At 39.7% G+C, this 18,134-nt stretch overlaps 2 protein-coding genes across 4 annotated transcripts in view; both read left to right on the plus strand.

The window, feature by feature from the left end:
• PROSER1 (proline and serine rich 1) overlaps positions 1 to 7,977 on the plus strand; it is a 30,187-nt gene extending 22,210 nt beyond the window's left edge. For 2 of the 3 annotated variants that reach the window (XM_043995869.1, XM_043995870.1), the window contains exons 7-12: positions 367 to 445; positions 848 to 943; positions 2,893 to 2,934; positions 3,607 to 5,377; positions 5,787 to 5,937; positions 6,377 to 7,976. In XM_043995869.1, coding sequence (XP_043851804.1) covers positions 367 to 445; positions 848 to 943; positions 2,893 to 2,934; positions 3,607 to 5,377; positions 5,787 to 5,937; positions 6,377 to 6,499 — 2,262 coding nt within the window. In that variant the 3' untranslated portion in view covers positions 6,500 to 7,976. Of the gene's footprint in view, positions 1 to 366; positions 446 to 847; positions 944 to 2,892; positions 2,935 to 3,606; positions 5,378 to 5,786; positions 5,938 to 6,376 lie in introns of all 3 variants that reach the window. The other variant, XM_043995868.1, reaches the window with a different exon arrangement.
• Positions 7,978 to 14,388: 6,411 nt separating this feature from the next.
• Positions 14,389 to 14,841, plus strand: LOC122747969 (60S ribosomal protein L23a-like). Its single transcript, XM_043993726.1, has one exon. The coding sequence runs from the start codon at positions 14,389 to 14,391 to the stop codon at positions 14,839 to 14,841; it is 453 nt and encodes a 150-aa protein (XP_043849661.1).
• The last annotated feature ends 3,293 nt before the right edge of the window (positions 14,842 to 18,134 follow it).

An 18,134-nucleotide genomic window follows, 5' to 3' on the forward strand; every position in this document is an offset into this window, starting at 1 on the left:
AAGTTGATGCATGGTATTTCACATTTTAAGGATCACTAAGTTAAGCGACTTTTTTGAGAATATGTGAATTAAGTGACTGAAATTTAGGATTAAAACTGAAATCTACAGGAAACTCTGGACCTAGAGGTCCCCCATTATTTTCTGAACCCCAATATTATGGCGAGCCACCCAATTAACTCCCCATACTAAATTTGGCCCAGACAGTACTAGATAGGCCTCACTACCACTGGGTAGATGGACAGGGAAAAATAGCTTATGGTATCTAGTATGCATGCTAGGAGACTTTGTTTATTCTAACAGATTTTTACTATAACATATTTCATATTCTGTTACTACTGTTACTGAAATTATTTTATCCTCTTCCAGGCTCCTGCAACATATAATCCACATAAACCTGTTCCATATCCTATACCCCCCTGTCGACCTCATGCGACCATTGCACCAAGTAAGATGTTTGTATCTAACTTGATTTGTGTGCATATGCTATTTCATTTATTAATTAGTTTATTGAGTTTGCTGAAAGTATGTATGCTTGAAAATGATCAAAAAGTGAAAATCTAGTGAGTACTCTTGAAAATTAACAGAAGTGTCATAATGAGTTTTTTTTTTCTTTAACCAGCTACTATATTTTACCATACCATCTGGAAGCAGTTGTTTATTTTAGAGTGTTCATGATAATTTATTCCATTATATAAAATAACATAAGTCCTATCAGCTCTGACCATTTGGTCACTATAGCAATGAATACTATTGGAAGTAAGTCAAGTAATATTGTGAGTGAAATTAAATAACACCAAATTATGTACTTTGAAAAAAACATCTGTTCCCTTCTGTATTTATGTTCTAGGTGCTTATAACAATGCAGGTTTGGTACCACTGGCCAATGTCATAGCTCCAGGCGTCCCACCTCCACCTCCATATACTCCCAACACAGTGGCAACAGGTAAGGGGGTCTTATTATATAGATCTTAACATTAGATCATTTCTGTCTGTCACAAAATTAGATCATTTCTGTCTGTCCTCAAAATTAGTTTTGATAATGCAAAGTTACACATGGTAGCCTTATGTGTCAGTTGTTGCTTGTCCTTCATTCTAGAAGAGGACCAGGACAGATGTCATGACTTATAATGAATTGGATTTATGTGAGGAAGGGCTGTGCAAAGTCACTAGCCTCACTTTTTCCTCTGGAGCCATCTGGGTCCAGTGGCAACATATGCATCAGGATGACTGGAAATGGCCCCACATGTTTAAGGCAATTGGGGTTAAGTGACTTGCCTAGGGTCACATAGCTAGTAAGTATTTGAAGTCACATTTGAACTTGGGTCCTCCTGCCTCCAGAGCCAGTGCTCTGTCCACTGGGCCACCTAGCTGCCCCATGATTTGAAGTGCTTTAAAACAGGCTACCCCATATTCCTGAAACAGGAGTTTATTCCCTCCACAATAATTCTTTTGGGAAGTTGGGAGATTAGTGAGAATATTATAGTGCTAAGATAGAAACATAAGAGGAGATAATGTGAAAAATAAAAAAGTGACATACTTTGTGTCACTGGGTATCAGCATGGCTGTAACAAGAACAGGTGATACCAGATTAATCTCATTTCCAAATTGGGCAGTGTTATCAAAGTCTGGGGCATGAGGAGTGCTGGAGAGAGTCTGCTGAGGATTTCACCAGGGCTTCTCAGGTTTCTAATGCTGTCCTTGTGGATGAGGTGCAGTGATAGAGCACAGAGCAGAGGTGTCACACTCATTGACAGGGGTCTGGCCAGCAAAACTTGATAAGGTCATGGGGAAATGTTAAGCAACATAAATTAAAATACTATACAACCTAGATAAGGTGAGTTGACACTTTTCTAAGTCAGTATGCCACCAGCAGGGATTCCTTTCTATTTCAATTTGACATTATTGGGCTAGAGGTGTAGTTCTTTGGACTTATGAAGCGTTGAATGACAAAACCCAAAGCTGTTATTAATGTGTTGGTCAGTTTGTGAGATCTGGAATAGTATGCCACCAGTCATCTGTCCTCAGCCCTTTGATGGTCAATATTTTTATCAGTGACTTGGATGAAGGCATAAACGACACTTGTCAGATGATGTGAGTCTATAGCTCATGTATTAATATCATAATTCAAATGACTTAGTGATGAAAAGAATCTATTAAGATGAAGTTTCATAGGGATGAATATAGTGTCCCATAATTAATTGTCAGGGTTTTTTGGTCTTTTTTTAACCAACTGTACAAGTAGTGGATACTGCAGGTATGATTGGATCAGGTTTTAACAGTTGTGGACGGTATGGACTCATGTACATTGATTATACTTGTGGTAGGAATCTTGTTTTTTCCTAAGTTGACTTCTACTGGCTCAGCATCAAGAAAAAGGAAATGGGCTAGGGAGAGGGAGCCTCCCTAAGCACCTAAGAATCTAGGATCATAGACGTAGAGCTACAAGGGAAATTAGCCCCTTCCCAACAAACTTTCTTAAGTTCTTTCCATCTGGATTTTTAGGGCCCTGTACAATTTTGACAGTGAAGAATAAAGATGTGGTGTTGAACAGTGGGTCCCAAATGATAATTCTGTTTCAGCCATTTTATGGTTAATACCTGAAGCATATTCTTCTGTTGACTAAGAAGGGACCTGGTTCTTTGTGGATTGAGAAGAACTCTGGATATGTTATAGTAACTTTAACAGCAATGTGAACACTGCAGACTAGATGGCCCTTGTTCGCCCTTCTTACTGTGAGAATATGAAGTTTACTTACTGTGAGATAGTGGAATACTTCCATAAGGAACAATGCATATACCTCATTATACACACGCATGACTCCTATCTCTAAAAAATTGGGGAAAATAGTTCTATGGATATTAAAAATCATTTTATATTTTTTTTTCTCTGCAGAAAATGAAGAACTTACTAATCCATCAAAACCTCAAAATCCAAGTAAGTCAGATTTGCTGAAAGGATAATTACTATGTTTTTCCTCTTGTTCTTGTATCCTCTTAATTTTTATTCACTGAATAAGAAACAATATGATATAGTGACCAGATTCCAGGCCTTGAAGCAGGAAGACCTGAGTTTAAGGCCTGCCCATGTGATGGTGGACAAGTCATTTAATCTCTTTGCACCCCCAAGCAACTTTTAAGACTTAGAATTATTGATCTTGTTAGTGGAGGTAGTTTCTAATTTGAATGGCTCCAGGAGCCACTCCCCATGGCTGTCTCCCCCCCAAATGAATAAGCTTACAAAGTATTTTTCTCACAAGAACTCTGAAATAAATAGTGCAGGAATCATTATCTGTATTTTTTTACAGTTATTGATTTGAGGTGCTCAGGGAGATGAAGTGATTTGAGCAGGGTCCTACATCCTGCAGATATCAGAACCATGATGAGCCAAGGCTTCCCACTCCAGGACTCTAGTGTATTTCCAACCGTACTTTGCTACCTCTCTGTGACCATAGTATATTAAAGACTGTGCGTGTGTGTGAATTTTGTGTTCATGTGCAAAAAAACCCAAAACTCACAAGTTCTAGATATTAAGTTGTCATTTCTTTCTGTTTTTTTTAAATCTTAAATTTCACTATGATGCTAATGCTTGTCCTTTATTTCTTTGCAGCATTTTCTTCCCACTCAAGTCAACTTTTTTCTCCTCATTGTTCAAATCCTTCAACACCTGTTGCTACTCCAGTCCCTACTCCATCTCCAGTGAAGGCGGTAAATCATCCATCAGCACCAGCAACTCCAGTCATCTCTGGGATGAACTCGTCCACTCCTGTCCTTCCTGTGTTCCCAGGGCAGGCCTCTTCAGCGATCCATACACTTCAGTCATCAATCCCAACATCAAGTGTCATCAAAACCCTTTCACTGCCAACTGTTCCTGTAACATCTGTACATAATACAACTTCAGCCCCTATCCCTACAGTTTTTTCTGGTCTGACTCCTATGTCAGGACTTGCAGCTGCTCCTCCTCTTGCCCCACAGGGTTCTACTACCCCCTGTGCTCCTCCTGTTCCCAATGAAGCATTTGCTTCTGCTCCTGCTCCTACTCCTGCCCCTGCTCCTTTTAACAGCCTGCCTTTTCCTGCTACTTCTGCAGCTGTTTCTACCAATAACCTTAATCCTGCTCCATTATCATCCGTTTTTGCAGGGCTTCCTTTGTCCTTAACACCTACTCCCCAAGTGGTATCTAGCCCAGCTCCCTCTGTAATTGCTGGTGGTCCTGCTACCAGTCTTCCTGGGCTGAATAATCCTATACTGTCCGTTTTGAAAGGATTTCTGACGTCAAATGATACGGCTGCAATCAGCTCTTCTGCTTTGGCTTCATTATCTTCTCTCACTAATCAGAACTCTGATTCTCCTGCTTCATCCATTAACAAGTGCTATACACCATCAGCTACACCTACACCCCAAAGGTCTGCCACACCAGGCATGGCCATGTTCCCTGGGCTTCCCTCGCCTTCCGTGGCCAATCCAAGTACCACTCCCTCTTCCTTGCCAGCACAGTCTCCTTTAGCCACTCCTGCATCATCTACAGCACTACCTACTACCTGTGGTTCCTCAGCTTCTCTTTTGCATGGCCCCCACCCAGGTAATCCAGAGCTACAGATTCCAACCACCCCTGTTGTTACAAGTGTTCCAATCATGGTAAAAACTGAGCCCACAAGCCCTACTCCTTCTGCTTTCAAAGGCCCATCCCATCCTTCTAATCCTTCTCATAGCACTTTAGGCCTGTCGGCAGCATTAGGTCGTGCATTTACTTCAGCAGCAGCAGCAGCGTCAGTGCCAGTTAGTTTATCCACTTGCCTTAATCCAACATTATCAGGTCTCTCTTCCTTGAGCACTCCCCTGAATGGTTCTGCACCTCTCTCCTTGACCCCTCATGGTTCCTCCACACCAATTGCTCCTGTGTTTACTGCTCTTCCTCCTTTCACTTCTCTGACCAATAACTTTCCTCTAGCTGGTAACCCAGCACTTAATCCTTCTGTGTCTCTTCCCGGGTCATTAATAGCCACTCCTACAACCACTTCCTCCACATCAGTCCCTCATGCCAGTTCTACTGCAGCTGCGATCTCAGGGCTTACGGCCTCAGCACCTGTCTCGGCAGCACCATTTCCCCTCAGCTTGTCTGCTGCTGTCCCATCCCTTTTCTCTGTTCCTCAAGGACCTCTGCCGTCTGCAAACCCCTCCTACCATGGCTTCCCTGTCTCCAACACACCAACAGTTACTCCTGCACTCCCTTCCTTCCCTGGGTTCCAGGCATCATCTACAGTGGCAGCAGTTGCACCACTGCCAGCAGCTGCTACAGCTCCATCACCAGCTCCAGTCCTGCCAGGATTTGCATCTGCATTTAGTTCGAATTTCAACTCTGCACTTGTTGCACAAGCTGGGTATGTTTTTATTTCTGAAATGGCATAAAAGTCTTTATTTTTAACCTTGTTTACCCTTAAAAAACTGTATTTTTATTAAACTATTTTAGGTGGAAGTCAAAATCAAATACTCGGTGGTATTCATTTTTTTGTGAGCTTATAACATAACCCATAAATAACCAAAAATGGTTTCTGAACAGCCTTTTTGTAGCAAACTTGGCACGCTAAATATAGACAGGGAAAATAGATGCATATATAATTTCACAATTGTAAACTTGGTAGGTAGATCTCAGTGTTTTAGTTTGTTGAATTCAGAAAAATCAGAACGTATGACATGATTTAATATTTTTATGAAATATATTTGACAAATGTAGGAAATGCAGCTTGTAAATATTTACTCTTGTACATGATCTTTTCCTAATTGTTACAGATTGTCGACTGGACTTCAAGCAGCAGGAAATTCTGTTTTTCCTGGACTTTTGTCCCTTCCAGGAATACCTGGATTTTCCCAAAACCCTTCACAATCTTCCTTGCAGGAATTGCAGCACAATGCAGCTGCACAGTCGGCCCTCTTACAGCAGGTAAACCAGTCATACCTGTCAGTACTTTAGAATAGTGAAGTCCTAACATTTAGGAGTAAAATCTTATTTTTCTATATTTATTATCACTTAAATTTTAATCATTCTCATTCCCCATATCTTCAAATCATATTGCCTTCCTTAAACATAATGACAGTGTTACCTATGTTAACTCGATTTTTTTTTTCGATTCTGTGGTTTCTGTAGTTTTTGTTTTTTTAAAAACATTTGGATCAATAAACTAACATTCTTGTTTTTTATGGGGATGACGCATTCTTTAAAACAATTTAAATAGTTAAACAAAGCTGTCTAAGCTAAACATTTTTCTGTTTTTTTTTCCCCCACTGTAGTTGTGTATTTGCTAAAATCAAGTGAAAACCTACTTGTATTAACAGTAATAGCTGAAATAGCTTTTTCAATGGACTCTTTCTCTTTGTCTTAGGTACATTCAGCTTCAGCTTTGGAGAGCTATCAGACTCAGCCTGATGGATTTCCTAGTTATCCTTCAGCTCCAGGAACCCCATTTTCATTGCAGACTGGACTTTCCCAGAGTGGGTGGCAGTGAATATAGATATTAAATGGGTTTTTTCTTTTTTTTTCCCTCCTTTGGAACAAGACCAAAATTGTTTAAGGACTGTGGTGAACACCCTGGAAAAAAAGAAGTTGGGGAGAACTCAGAAAATGAGAATAAGGATTACTCTGGAAAAATTGCAGTGTCTCAGAGAGTTAAATTGTAGCTGCAATTTTTCTTTATAGCAGTTTCAAGCATGGACACTTTCCCATGTAAATAGGACTGACAAATCATATGGGAAACAATATTACAAAAGTGTTCTGTATTTATCAGCTCCCATCCTATGAAATTTTGATATGTGTGATCTATATAGAAAGAATGGTAAAGAGGAGATTGGATTCTTTACAGCCGAATACAGCCTTAAATCTGCCTGTGATTTCTCTTGACATCAGTAATAGTTGTGCCTAGGGATTAAAGGTTGCATGTGGCCCTTAGGGTTTTCCCCTTAGTATGCATGAGTAGTTCCTATTAGTATCAATAGGAACTCAGAGTGTATACATGAAGGGGACTTGAGACTCCTTCCTAACACCTTTCCCCTCCCCATTCTTTTCCCTGCCCCCAATAGTTTTTAAATACTAATAAGAAATGTCTTGCACATACTGCTGAACTAAACTGAAGAATATATTTTGGGCAAGGAATAACTAGAAAAATGGTGCTTATTCTGGTCATTAGAATGACTATTTCAGGTATTTTGAGTAAAAATATACTTCCAGGCATGCTTTCTTACAGAAATACAACTGAATCTGTAATAATTTGCCTTCAGGATATGTTTCTTAACCGTAGTGGTGACAGCATTCGTACATATAGGAACAATTGACTGGCATCCAGGCCATCTCTGTTGTTCGTTGTACTGGAAATCTTTGGTGAATGTTTACAGTCATGGGATTTAGTATTTCTCTTGGAAAGACATTCTGATTAAATACTGAAAAAAAGTTTTATGGCAACATATAGAAAAGATTTGCTTTGTTAGTGAAATGCAGTGTGCACTCTAAGTACCTGTGGTAGTGTAACACATGATTGAAAATCATTTGTTTAAGACAGCTATCTCTACCAGATTTTAGAGAAAAACAGAGAGAATGGTATCCAATCCTGTGATTATAAGTGTGAACTATAGAAAATCTACTGTAGAACATTTCAGCACCTAGAGCTTTTACTTTTTTAAAGATGGTCTCTGATGGAAGATGTTGCTAATGTATTTTCCTTTAACAGGGGAACAAACTTTTTAAGCCTATTAATAAAATATTCCTGTATGATTAGTTTTTAACACAATTTTTAAAATAAAGTTTACAAGACATGGCACAAAGTTTTTAGTGATTACTTTTTTCTAGCTTAAGAAGTACTTGAATAAATGTTTGGATACTTGTATGAATTGGGTAAGTGAAACACTTTGTTTTATGCTGTATGTTAGATGGTCTATAAAAAAATTACTATATAATGTTCTGAATAGTCTATTGCCTATCTGAATTGAATTAATACTTTTAAAAGTTCATACTATTGAGCATAAATTTAAATAATCACAAGTATAAAAATGAAATTATTAAATTTATAATAATTAAAAGAGGGGTGTGCTTATTATGTCTGAAATTATTCACCTTTTAGACTCAATAATATGAAACTATAGTTAGATAACTAAAAAGACTGAGGTTAGGGGCAGCTAGGTGGCGCAGTGGATAGAACACTGGCCCTGGAGTCAGGAGGACCTGAGTTCAAATCCGGACTTAGACACTTAACACCTGCTAGCTGTGTGACTCTGGGCAAGTCATTTAACCCCAATTGCCTCATTAAAAAATAAAATAAAAAATAAAAAGACTGAGGTAAGGGTAGACAACTTCTTTTGAATCCCATCTTTTCTCAATTACTTTAACTTTGTAATTATTTCATTTAAAAACCATATTGACAAACACATAATAGCAACAGTATACATTTGCTTTAGAGAATTATTTAATAACATCTTTAAAACACCCTGTGAGTTAAGCAGGGCATTTGATAAATTTTGGAAGTTGAGGCACATAGAGGTTTTGGTTAGATAAAATCACATGACTGGTAGACCTATTTTGGCATATAATTGGCCTAAAGGCATATATCTAATAAATATATCTTGGTATCTCAGTTCTCCCTTTGCCTTTCACTGGCTTGAGGTGTCTAAGAGTAGGATTGCTGGGCCATGGAAAATTTGTCTCTTGTGAGGGGTTCTTTTTTTTGAATGTCTGTTCATTTCTCTGCTGAATTTTCTGTGTGTTCCTTACTGAAAAGTTGCTTCTTAATCATCTTGGTTTTCCCTTCTAAAGCTCCAGAGTTGTTGTATCTCCCTCCCCAATGCTCTTCTATTTATTCTTTTTCTAAGAAACCATGAGAGTTGAATAAGGTCTGTGTCCCTCAAAGGGTGAGAAGGACCATTTGGAACATTGCTTGTAGGTGTCCTCCAAGATCAGCTGTAAAGGTCTACTTCAGAGTCATGACACTGCTCCCTCCTGGGTCATCTGTGCAACTGCTCCTCGGTCTCCTTTGCAGGATCATTTTTAGTACTGCCCCCTATGTATACCATTACTATCTTGGACCCTCTTCTGTATTCTCTCCTGGTAATTTCATTAGCTCCTATCAGTTCATTTATCTCTGTACAAATGACTCCCACATCTATATATCCAGTCCTAGTCTGCTGTACTTCTGTCCTTCATCACCAGCTGACTGACTGTTAGGAATTCCCAATTGGGTATCCTATAGGCATTTGAAAATCAACTTGTCAAAAACAGCCCATTATTTCTGTAGAGGATAGTGCCATCCTTCTAGTCACCTATGTTTACAACCTTAGTCACCCTCATCAACTTTGACCTAGACTATAGAAATAACTTAATTTCTCTTCTGGCCCCAAGTCTCCAGTCCATTCTCCAAATTGATATTCCTAAAGCCTAAGGTTGAAATACAGATAAAGAAGTTCAAGTAGCTCCTAGTTGTCTCAAGGACCAAATATCCTATTTTCTTATTTAGTCATTTAACATATTTGCAAATTAACTTCAGCCTTTTTTCTAGGCTTACCCATCTCCATATAACTGGCTATACCTCATGTTTAGAATGCGTTCTCTTCTCACCATCGTCTTAAAAAGCAAACAAACGTTAAAAGCACCAGCCCTGGATTCAGGAGTACCTGAGTTCAAATCCGGCCTCAGAACCTTGACACTTACTAGCTGTGTGACCCTGGGCAAGTCACTTAACCCCCATTGCCTGCAAAACCAAAAAAAAACCAAAAACAAAAACAAAAAAAAGCAAACAAACAAAAATCCAGCTTCTTTTAACAATCAGCTTCAGTGCCACCTCTTCCACAAGGCTTATCCTGATTTCCTTGGTTTTTAAAGGCAGTTAGGTTGTGCAATGAGTAGAATGTTGGGCCTGGAATCAGGAAAACCCAAGTTCAGATCTAGTCTCAGACACATATTAGTTGTGTGCCCCTAGACAAGTCACTTAACCTTTGCTTCAGCTTCTTCCTGTAAAATGGAGATAATAGCATCTTTGTCAAAGGGTTATTCTTTTTTTTATCATGGTTTTCAGGTAGTCCAATAATTTTCCAGATCTGCTGTTTTTCCAAGGAGATATTTCACATTGCCCTCTATTTTTTCATTCTTTTGGTTTTGCTTTATTGTGTCTTGATTTCTCATAAAGTCATTATCTTCCATTTGCTCAGTCCTAATTCTTAAGCAATTATTTTCTTCAGAGAGCTTTTGTATCTCCTTTTCCATTTGGCTTTTCAAGCTGTTGACTTTTTTCATGACTTTCCTGCATCACTTATTTCTCTTTCCATTTTTTTCCTCCACCTCTCTTTCTTTATCTTCAAAGTCATTTTTTGAGTGCTTCCATGGCCTGAGACCAATTCATATTTTTCTTGGAAACTGGATATAGGAGCTTTGACTTTGCTACCTTCTTCTGAGGGTGTATTTTGATCTTTATTGTCACCAAAGAAACTTTCTAGGGTCAGCATCTTTTTCTGTCTGTTCATTTTGCCAGCCTATTTCTTAACTTTTAACTCCTTAAAGTGGGGCACTGCTCCCAGGGCACACTGTCCTAACCTTCATGGGGTCCCAGGTGGTTCGATTTAAGGAGAGGCACATTTATCAGTCGCCTGGCCTGTGATCTCCTCTGACCCAGAAGAGAAACCTGTTCCACTGTGTCTGTAGGCTCTGGTGTGCCTGCACCCCTCCCCCATTTGGGCCACCACTCAAGACTGTGACCTGGATCTTAGCTTGAGCAAAACAATACAGTCCCGCCTCAGTGCCAGCAGAGAACCCCTGTAATCTCCCCCTGGCTAACTGCTCGACCCCCTCACTGTCCATGGGCTGAGTTCCAGAAACAGCTACAGCCGCAGGTGAGAGGCTCCTCTGGGGCTGGATTTGTATGGTGGGGCTGCAAGATTGTGCTCCACTCTCACCCCAGCACAACAGATCTTTCCTGCTGACCTTCTAAGCTGTCTTTGGCTGGAAAATAATCTCACCCTGTCTGTCCATTGGTGGGTTCTGCTGCTCCTGGTATTGTCATATGGCATTATTTGAAGGAATTTGGAGGGGTTTGGGGGGAGCCAGCTCTGGGAAGTCACTGCCTGTCCTCTGCCATCTTGGTTCTGCTTCTCTGAAAAAACAAATCTTAAGAAATATTTCTTTCCGTCTGGAGAGATATTGGTATAAAACTTCAATCTAATTCTTTATGGGAGAAGATGTAGGACTAGATGTTTCCTCCATTCCTCATTACCTTTTTAGATCTCACCAAAATAAGAATTATACACAAGGGATAAAAGCAATTGTAACTTTCTCCACAAGTTAAGACACTAAGAATTCTAATGTTATAAGATGATGAACTAAAACAGCCCAGGCCAATCTGCCACCTGCCCAGTGAAATCCCCTTCCCCACCAGCCCCTACTCTGGCAGGCTGTTATAAAAAGATCAACAGGCTTGTTTTCTAGGAATTATTCAACAATTCCCTTTCTCCCCTCCTGTAGTGCCTGCTAGCACCCCTCATCCCCATCCCTCAATCCACCATTCTCTGCTAACCAACAACAAAACTCAATTCTGCCCACCTCCATTCTGTGAGGAGGAGGTAGAGGCATAGGAAAACTGAAGCATGCTTTGGGGTAGGGGGGGTAAGGGGAATGGGGCTCTGCTGTTTTTAACATGGGAAAATTGAGTAAAACCTGGAAGTTTTAACACACAAAGCAAAATTTTTAACAATATAGGTTTTAATAATCTTCAAGTATTAAGTACCTACTATGTGTCAGACACTGGAAACTCAAATACAAATGAAACAATTCCTAGTCACACGATGCTTGTATTCTAACAATAATGATACAAACATCCATGAGCCAATTGGTAACATACAGATATAGTCTTGAGCTACCCCCAGGTTCAGCCCTTTTGGGGCCAGTATTTACCCATAACTGTAGTGCAACAACTTCCACTGGTATTTCTTTTACCAGCCCATTCAGAAGATTGCATATCATATAATAAATAAAAAGGGAAACCCACCTTATACAAGAATATACTTTTCTAAAAGTTGCTACCCCATCCAGTAAGAGTTGATAACATAAGATTTAATGTAGTCAAGGCAATATATGATATGCTCTGTGTAGGACCTCTAGAAATTTATGTCCCTGGGATGTCTCAAACCCCACATTCCCAAATAGAGCCTACTGTCTTCTCCTTCCCCCTACTGTAAACTCACTGCTCTTCTAAACTTTCCTTTTTCTGTTGAAGGAACTTCCACATTTATATTAAGGTACTATCATCCTTCTATTGTCCCAGTGTCATAATGGTATTAACTTCTACTTTTCATTCTCCCTCACCCCACATATCCAACCATTTGCCAGATTTTGACATTTCTACCTGTACAACATATCTCACATCCAAACCCCTTTCTTACACAGAAACTCAATTCAGGCCTCAGTTCATGACTTTTCCTTTAGATTATTGCAACAGACTCCTAATTGGTCTTTATACCTCAAATTTCTCCCCACTTCAATCCATCCTTCTTACTGTCAAAGTGTTTTTCCCTTAAGCACAGATCTGACCATGTCACTCCCCTACTCAACCAACTCCGATGCCTTTTATTGCCTTGAGAATTATAACTAAGCCACTCTTATCTTTTAAAGCCCTTTACAACTTTTCTCCAACCCATCTTGCTAATAACCTTGTATATGATTCTCCCTCCTATAGTCTGAATCAGCCAAACTGGCCTCTCTTCACACAACAAAACTCTTCCTCTCTGGTCTCCCTGGCTTTGTGCTGCCTCTCCCCAAGCCTAGGAATGGCCTTAATCCTGCCATCTTTATAGAATCCATCTCTTCTGTCCAGGCACAGCTCAAGTATTACTTCCTAAGACTTGAAATGTTTCTAAATCCTCTCAACTCAGACAGCCTCTATTTAGCTACTTTGGGTTTATTCTCATTGTATTTCTTTTGTAGAAACTATTTCTATAGATGTAGAGATTACATATAATATACATTTGTCCATTTTCTCTCCTCTTTTGCATCTCCTGGCAAGTAGAAATTGTTTCATTTATTTTATTTGCATTCTAACAGCCTAGCATAGTACCTGGCACCTAATAGACACTTAAATGCTTGTTGATTTATTGATAATTCCCTTTTGTGCTATGTGAGAAATTAGAAATAGCAATAAATAAAGCATGGGAACAGAAGTTGGCTAACTTAGATACAAAGAAAGTCTAGGCTGGAGGCCACATTATTTTGAGGGTGTTGGAAAAATGTATTCACAAAATATCTGAAAAAGGGGAAGATTGCTTTTCCTCAAGATAGTGCCGAAGGCGAAGAAGTGTAAAAAAATTATTTTAACTATATCTATTTTGAAAAATATATAACTGGACTTATATGAAAAATTATAACTATAAGAAAAATTATAACTTGAGAAAAATTATAATTGGGCTGAAAGTCCCTTTGTGGTCGCCATTCAAAGGTAAAAATATTTTAACTAACTAGGGCCTAATCTATGGACTTTTGACTGGCTATCTGCGTTTAGCTGGTAAAGCTATAGCTGGCTATTAGCTGCCTAAACCAGTCTGCAAGGGCCTGTTCCTTCCCCCAATGCCTCTTTTAATTAAAGCAAATGTGGGGTTTATTTAGGTGAATAAACTTAGAGTTAAATGTAGAAACAAGGATAACAAAATTAAAAAACGATCTATCAGCTTCTTAAACTTTCTGCCACCTCTCACCTATGGGTGTGCTGGCTGCTGCTGCTGTGGCCTGCAGCCATGTCTCGCTCAGACAGGTTCACCTTCAGTCCTCTCCAACTTTCTCAGTCCTGTGCTTCTTTTAACTTAAAAGCCCCCTGTTTCACTGCTCTGCTCCTTTCTTCTAACTCCAAGCCCCCTTCTCTTTGTCAACCCCCCTTTACATCTTCTCTACTTGCTGTCAGTCCCCCTTTTTTCTTCTCTCCTCTCCATAGCAATGAACCCTGAAAAGCCCCTAACACCATCCTCTTGCGAACCCCCAGCGTCTCTAGTGTCTCTGTACCAACTGACCTTCTAGTGTTCCCCCTTTCCATCTAACTTCCCTCTCCACACCGTAGCGACAACCCCCAGGGGCTCTGCCTTCTCGCTAGCTCTCCTCCAACCTCATTGCAAAAAAACCCCTCTCACTTTGTCCTCCTTCCCTGTGCTCCTTACCGTCCCTTTTCATTAACCTTCTCTCTCATGTGAAACTCAGGCTGGCCCCCCCAGGGCCAGCCGAGCCCTGTGCTGCCTGCGCTGAGAGCTGGGGGCTGGGTGAAGCAAACCCTGGCGTCTCTCCGGATGTTTTCGTGTGTGCAGCTTAGACCGGCTCAGAGGCCCCCCCACAGCTGAAACGGAGGGAAAGAGGCAGCTCTGCTCAGGGAGCCTGAGGCTAATTTTAATGCCTACAGAAGCAAGCGGTTGTTGCCCCAAGACGGAAGCCAAGGCTAAGGCCTTGAATGCCAAGAAGGCAGTATTGAAGGGTGTCCACAGTCACAAAAAGAAGATCCGAACATCCCCCACCTTCCAGCAACCCAAGACTCTAAGGAGGCAGCCCACATACCCTCAAAAAAGTGCCCCAAGGAGAAACAAGCTTGATCACTATGCTATCATTAGGTTTCCCTTGACCACTGAGTCTGCTATGAAGAAGATAGAGGACAACACCACCCTTGTCTTCATTGTAGATGTCAAGGCCAACAAGCATCAGATCAAGCAAGCTATAAAGAAGCTTTATGACATCGATTTGGCCAAGGTCAACACACTGATCAGGCCTGTTGGAGAGAAGAAGGCCTATGTCCAACTGGCTCCAGACTATGATGCTTTGGATGTTGCCAACAAAATTGGAATCATCTAAACAGTGTCCAGGGCAGCTAGGTGGTGCAGGTCCTCCTGAATTAAGGAGGACCTCAGTTCAAATGTGACCTTAGATACTTGATACTTATAGCTGTGTGACACTGAGCAACTCACTAAACCCTCATTGTCCTGCAAAAAAAATCATTAAATAAACTCCAGCATACTACTTCTCTCAAGAAATATCAATTGCTACCAATCTTTAGAAGCAGCTCGTAGAGCACTGGACTTGGAATCAGGAAGACTGATCTTCACCTGCTTCAAATCCAGCCTCAGAAACTAGCTGTGTTGACCCTGGTCAAGTCACTTAACCCCTTTTGCCTCACTTCCTGCTCTGTAAAATAAGCTGGAGGAGGAAATGGTAAATCACTCCAGTGTCTTTGCAAAGAAAACCCCAAATAGGGTCATGAAAAGTTGGACATCACTGAAATGACTGAACAACAAACCCATTATAAAATCTTTGAAAGCAATCTATACACATCAAAGAAATCCTGACAGAAGATAGAAGAAGGGAACAGGTAGATTTTCATGAATGATAGTGTTTATCAGACCACATTGTAACAGTGAACATGACAGAATTGACTGAAAGGCAAAAGATTGACAGGCCTAGATGGATTGAGACCAGCATCATTGGAAGAAGTATCTGAAGAACAACTTTAACAAAAGGATAATGGAGTGCTGTGGGAGGTATTGGCTTTTTTCAACTAGAAATGTTCAACTGTACACTAGAAAATCATTTGTTGGGGAGGTTTAGAGAGAATTCTTGTTCAGGTATTTGTTAGACTAGACAGCCTTTGTGGTTCTTGCCAACTCAGATTCTATGATTTTATAAAAGTCTGTCTATTTCTTTCTCTCTTCTTCCCTCCCTCCCTTCTTCCTCTTTTTCCCTTCTCTCTCTGCTTCCTTCCTCCCATTTTTCCTTCCTTCCTTTTGCAAACACAGAAGCAGATTTAGAGGGGTTAAGTAACTTTTCTTAAGGCCACAACAAATTTTTATCAGAGCTGTCAGAATAGCCATCTTCTCTAGATTCAATTGACAATATAATCCCACACTACTGGAAACTACGCAGTCAGTGTCAGCAGAGGGGGCGGGGGGGGGCGGAGAGAGAGAGAGAGAAGAAACAAAATAGGTACTCAGACAAATTTTACTCTTGCTACCATATTTATCTCTTTTGTCTCCATCACCATAGGAAAAAAAAATTACTCCGTTACTGTTTTGTAACAGATACTGAGAATGGGGAACTACTCTCTGATGCAGACAAGTACATAAGTGAATAAAGGACTTGAACATTATTTCAAGTTGGTATTTACAAAGAAAGAGGAATACCTCTTTTTTTAATGGTTGGTGGTTTTCATTTCCTACCTAGCTTGGCTTGCTACTAAAGACACAGTAAGTATTTATTCTTTGTTGAAATAAACCTTGTTTTTGTTTTTGTTTTTTAATGCAAGACAATAGGAACATTTTGAAGACAAAGAAAAACAGTAGATTAGTCATCTTCCAAAGGGACATATTTGCATTCATTCACCTTAGGGCACATCTCTGCTGCCACTAGGGAACAATTATTATTATTATTTTCTACCAAGTATTAAAGTGATAGGCAGCGACTAATATGTCACTAATGGCATGAAAATTATTCACGGTATTTTTTTTTATGAGTAAAATCATTGTCCCAGAATTACTTTGTAACTGATGCAGCCTCACTGGGTTCTCTATGCCTTTCCAAAGAAATAACAGGGTTGGAATGAATGACCTTGAAAGTTCCTTCCCCCTCTAAGATTCAGTGATTCTGAGAAGACTAGGGGTGTGTGTGTGTGTGTGTGTGTGTGTGTGTGTGTGTGTGTGTGTGTGTGTGTGTGTGTGTGTGTGAGAGAGAGAGACAGAGAGAGACAGAGAGAGACAGAGAGACAGAGAGACAGAGACAGAGACAGACATGCCCCCTGCTCTTGAGGAACTTATAATTTAGTTTGGAAGGTATAAAAAATGCACACACTAAAATATCTAGCAATACAAGTACATAATAAATGCTCCATGGGCTGAATAATAGTTCAGTGATCAAATAGATGATTTAAAAAGAAAAAAAAACATGTCCAAAGAATATTTCTTCTTGTTCAATGGCAGCATATAGCATTCAAAAATTTGTCACTCACTCTTTTACCAAAGCCCCGAATCACTCTTCGCTAATTCCTCTTTAGGCTAAGGTAAGTAGCCAGGTGATAATGTAGAAGGTATAAAGACATTGGTAATTTTGTATATGCATATATGTATTATGTATATGTATAATATGTATAACTCAGAGGACAGAACCAGCAGCAGTTTTCAAATTCCCAGTGGCCTGGAGCAGGCCAAAGGAGGGACGGAGGATGAAATGAGTTCAGATAAATATTTGGCAGCCCCTAATCCCACAAACACTTCTTAAGTACCCAATGATGGAAAGCTTTGTGTTGCCCAGTTACTTCACTTCTCATCCTTTCCATATTCTTGAATCAATGAGGAATAAGTAAAGTTTGGTTATGGACAGGAAACGTATAGTCGAATACCAGAAATACTACATCTTTAGCCAAAAATAACTCATAAGAATGGAGAGGGAATAATCCTTTCATATCAGTCCAACACAGGAAACTTTTTAAATTGCCATGCCCTCTCTTCTTTCACTTTAATTTAAACGTCTAATATTCTATCCTATTTTATGCCTGACAGAAATAGCGAGGACACCTACAATTGGTGTACTTTTGGGGAACTTGTGGGAAAAGAGACTGAATGCCGGGAGCTTAGAAAGGTCACTGATAAGCTTTAGAGATAGAAGGGACCTTAGGTGTTATCTGTTCAAGCCCTCTCCTATAAAGGAGGATATTTGAAGCCCAGAAAAGTTAAGGGAAAAATGCCCAAGGCTACATAGCCAGTGAGCAGTAACACTGATACTTGAACTTAGAACAAATGAATTTTACAATGTTGATTTTTTTTTTGTGACAAAAGAATAATTTATTTGAACAATCTATGATAAAATGATATAAAATAACCCATTTTCTTAAAGATATCTACAGTATCACTTGGGAATCAAATGTACAGATACTGCCTCCAATCCAGACAAAATAAATTACCATGTTGATTTTTTGAAGTGCAAAGAGACAAATACTTCATATTGACTGATCTGTATATCCTGGTGGAATGTAAGCCTCTTGAGGACTGGGATTTGCTCATTTTTGTTTTGTAGCTTCAGGTTATAGCTGTTATAGCAGCTAGTATCAAGAAGGTGCTTAATAAATACTTATAACTTACAAGTAATAAATATTTGTAATA

The sequence above is a fragment of the Dromiciops gliroides genome, chromosome 3, assembly GCF_019393635.1.
Source record: "Dromiciops gliroides isolate mDroGli1 chromosome 3, mDroGli1.pri, whole genome shotgun sequence".
Classification (NCBI taxonomy): domain Eukaryota; kingdom Metazoa; phylum Chordata; class Mammalia; order Microbiotheria; family Microbiotheriidae; genus Dromiciops; species Dromiciops gliroides.

What these genes read in the sequence shown, in the direction of transcription:
- LOC122747969 (XM_043993726.1), top strand. Translation starts at nt 14,389, where the DNA reads ATGCCTACAGAAGCAAGCGGTTGTTGCCCCAAGACGGAAGCCAAGGCT.